Source organism: Microtus ochrogaster (assembly GCF_000317375.1).
Source record: "Microtus ochrogaster isolate Prairie Vole_2 chromosome 6 unlocalized genomic scaffold, MicOch1.0 chr6_random_2, whole genome shotgun sequence".
In the NCBI taxonomy this organism is placed as follows: Eukaryota; Metazoa; Chordata; class Mammalia; order Rodentia; family Cricetidae; genus Microtus; species Microtus ochrogaster.
In genome coordinates this window covers 13,004,876-13,008,691 of record NW_004949095.1, presented here as the reverse complement: position 1 = coordinate 13,008,691, position 3,816 = coordinate 13,004,876, and the positions used below count along the sequence as shown (strand labels likewise).

The following is a 3,816-nucleotide window of genomic DNA, read 5'->3' as shown; positions in this document are numbered from 1 at the left end:
TTTTTTTTTTTCCTTTTCTCAATAAAAAAAAGTGAAAAAAAAAAGCTGGGCTCATGGGGTGCAGGGAACATTCAGTTGTCATTTGTTTGACTTGGAGCTTGCTCTGCCTTAAACAGCCTATGCTGTTAGAGAAAAGCACTGTGGCAGCATCACAATGCCCGAGATAGGCTTAACAGTTTATTAGCAGGATTAACAAAAGGTTATTGACATTTTTTAAACAAAAGCTAAAATCAGGTATTTTCAGGAGTTTTAAAGGGGTAAGATGTACTTTTGTTAAATCTAGAAAGCCACATACAGACAGGTACACAGTTGTAGGCCTATCACAAAAAGACCCTAATCTATCAGTTCTGGCTGAATTTTGAAACTATCTAAGAAGAAAAGCAGAGTCTTAAATGTGAAGTGCCTCAACACTTAGGACACACCCTAACATACATAGAGGTCTTCAGTAAGGGTGGGAGATATTATCATCAAGCAATTAAGGAAATTGTAGCCCAATCATTGTCCAATAAACTAACTGAGTAGAAATTGCACTGCTTCTAAAAGGATATCAAATTTGTAGAATTAATCCACAAAACTTGGCAAACAAACAAATGGCATTAATAAAAAGCCATGGGGTAGCATGATTGATTTGATTGATTTCCAGAGTTACCATATATTGTTTCAACAAAACCAACTCACCAGAGAAAGAAATAGAACCATGTGACCCATGCTCAGGTTATCAATAGATTGTCCATGAAAAAGTAGATACTGAGCTTATTATAAGACAAAGAGTTTAAATCAGCTATTATTACATTCAGGAAAAGGAGGGACTGGAAAGATAGGCTGGCAGTTAAGAGTACTTGTTGTGCAATCATGAGGACCACAGTTCAAATTTCCCAAGCAAGTCACCATGCTTCTCTCACACCTTTAATACAGCTCCATGGAGGTGAAAACAGGAGCACCGCTGAGATTGCTGGAATCTAGCCCAGGTGTGAAAACCTGGGTCGAGCCTGTGCCTCAAAGAATAGGTAGAAAATGGCAGAGGCGTACACCCGATGCCCCTTCTGGTCTCCAAATACACACGTACACAGCTACACACATTCAAATGCACACACATATACAGAAATAAATGACATTTAAAGATTAAAGTAAACCATTTCTAGAGATTTAAAGGCAGTTAGTTACATGAGTGAACAGTGATGACATTTACCAATGAGACCACAAATTATATAAAAAAGGCAAAAATAAGAAATATGTACTTGAAGAGTACAAAATCTAAAGTTAAAATTTACTGGGAATCTAAGCAACAGGCGTGACATAGGAAAAGTTAATATAAGCATTTTAGATTGGTCAGTCTGAAGAAAAAAAGAGGAAGTCAAAATGAACAGGCCCTCAAAGACATCTGGAGGAGAATAAAGCACAGAAACATCTATGATGCAGGTCCCAGAAGCATATACAGGTTCAAACTGAACATTTAATGAGAAAATAGCTAAAAATTTCCTGTTTGCTGAAGACCAAAAAGGTAAACACACCAAATCACACTGAATGATATCAACACTTAAACATGTCACAGTCATGGTCAGGTTTGCAAAAAGGCTAAGAGAACCAAAGCGTGAAGAGAAAAGCAACGCTGTGTGCTTATCATCAATAAGATGGTAAACAGGTTTACCTCAGAAATCATGGAGACATGCAGATAGGAATGACACATGAAAGTGCGAGAGAATTTCTGTCACCTGTTGGGGGTACAAAGCTTCTTGTGCCCACAGAGCAACGTGAAACCAATGATGCTAAACATGCAGGGCCTCTCCTCAAAGGAGAAATTAAATTACTTGTTTTTCACCTGGAAGGCCGGGAGTGAATATTGTTAATGACCAGGTGACCTTTCTGCTATTCGAGAGGCAGACCTTACCCATATTGTGCTATAGAGGCAGACCTCATGCCGAATGTTTATACCAGACTCTTCCCTCCCTAGATCTTTAGCTCTCAGTTATTGGAACCCATCCTTGGGGGAGATGTCACATGTACTTCTCTATGACGTCTTGGACAGAGACCACACTAAATTCTAGACCTTGTAGTTACAGAAACCATTCTTCTGGCCATATGTACTTTGTAAAGGAGTTTCTATATAGCCATACCTTAAGCTTTATTGTGCACCTGAAATGGGAATAACTGTTGCCTGGAAACTTTTACCCAAACTGTACTGTGTTTTAAATATGAACCTCCTGGCATTAGACTTCCCAGGTTTGATCCAGGTTGATGAAGGCAATCTGAACTGAGTTTTCATTTTCCCATCTTCGTGGCTCACTGCCTGAACTGACACTTTACAGGGGCCCTCAGCCACCTGCCTGTAACTCCAGAGCTCTAAAGGTGGATTACTGGAGCAAGCTAACTAGTAGACCAGCCATATCCTCATGCTCCGGGTTCAACTAAGAGACAATAAGGCAGCCAATGATTGAGTAAGACTCTTGATATCAGCCCTGGGCCTCTACACACACATATGAGAATGTATACTTCTATAAACAAGTATATTCATACACTTGTAAACATGCATACAGATATGTATATACCACACATATACATATGCAAGAAATAAATCAGTATTATTACAGCACAAAGGAGTGAGGAGGGAAAAGAGCAAAAGTGTATATTGGAACAAATTTCTGTATACTGTTAAAATTAAATTAGTTGTAATTTGAACAAGATTGTTTGAAACTGTCAATTGTAATGTTGGGGAATCACTAAGATAATAACTCAGGTAAACATAATAATAGAAAATTAGCTTAAAATGATAGACTAGAAAACATCTAGTATAGAAGGAAACAATAGCAGAAGAAAACAGAAATAGAAGAGTAAAATGAGTTAAGAATCATAACATTTTTCATAATTTACAAATATATATGTTAAAAGTTTCATCATTCATAGCAAATACAAAATAACAAAACCAGTTTATGAGTATTACATCAGTGTTAAACAGACTAAAGACACCAATAAACTGAAATGGGAAAGAACACATGGTGGTCTAGTCATATGCTAATTCCAACAAACTCTTGAGATTCAAAACACAAACAGTGTCAAAATAAAAGAGTGGATACATAGACCTACCATGAAAAGAGAGAAGGAGAGGAAGATAACAGATTTAAAATATTCCTAATATATACAAGAAAAAAGAAACTTCAGAATATAAATATTTAAGACATGAAAACAAGTATATGTGCATTTGTATACATAAAATATTTAAGATCTGAGTACAAACTTTGAGGGTAGGTTTGCTTTCCATAATTTTCTATGTTCAATATTTAGGAAAAGAAATTACCATTTAATAGTAGTTCTTCCAAGTTATCAGGATTTCGAGCCAGCTGTAGGATCAAGGCAGAACCCCGAACCTTGTCTGGAATATCTTCATACAACAGCTCAATGTACTCATCCATGTCATTAATGTTGGCCACTTCGTCAATCTGAAACATAGCAGGAAGCACTCAGCAGCTCTGATAGGCAGAATCGCTGTCAGATCGATGATGATATTTGTGACGGATATAGTACTTACAAACAATTTCCAAAAAATGGATAATAGCCTCTTTTGTGGATGGAAATTTTAGGTCTTTGTATAGTAGAATGATAATATTAAATTATAAGCACAATAAAATGGAACATATCTAAAATTTGTCTCTTAATGTATTTTAAATGTAATACAAAGTTATTTGCAACTCACACGCCTTTAATCCCAGCACTCGGGAGGCAGAGGCAGGCGGATCTCTGTGAGTTCGAGGCCAGCCTGGTCTACAAGAGCTAGTTCCAGGAAGGCCTCCAAAGCCACAGAGAAACCCTGTCTCAAAAAAA

At 37.1% G+C, this 3,816-nt stretch overlaps 1 protein-coding gene across 2 annotated transcripts in view; it reads right to left on the bottom strand.

Annotated features, from left to right (window-relative positions):
• Kifap3 (kinesin associated protein 3) overlaps positions 1–3,816 on the bottom strand; it is a 147,674-nt gene that overhangs the window by 128,074 nt on the left and 15,784 nt on the right. For both annotated transcript variants that reach the window (XM_005363986.3, XM_005363985.3), the window contains exon 5: positions 3,293–3,434. In XM_005363986.3, the coding sequence (XP_005364043.1) occupies positions 3,293–3,434 (142 nt within the window). The remainder of the gene's footprint in view (positions 1–3,292; positions 3,435–3,816) is intronic.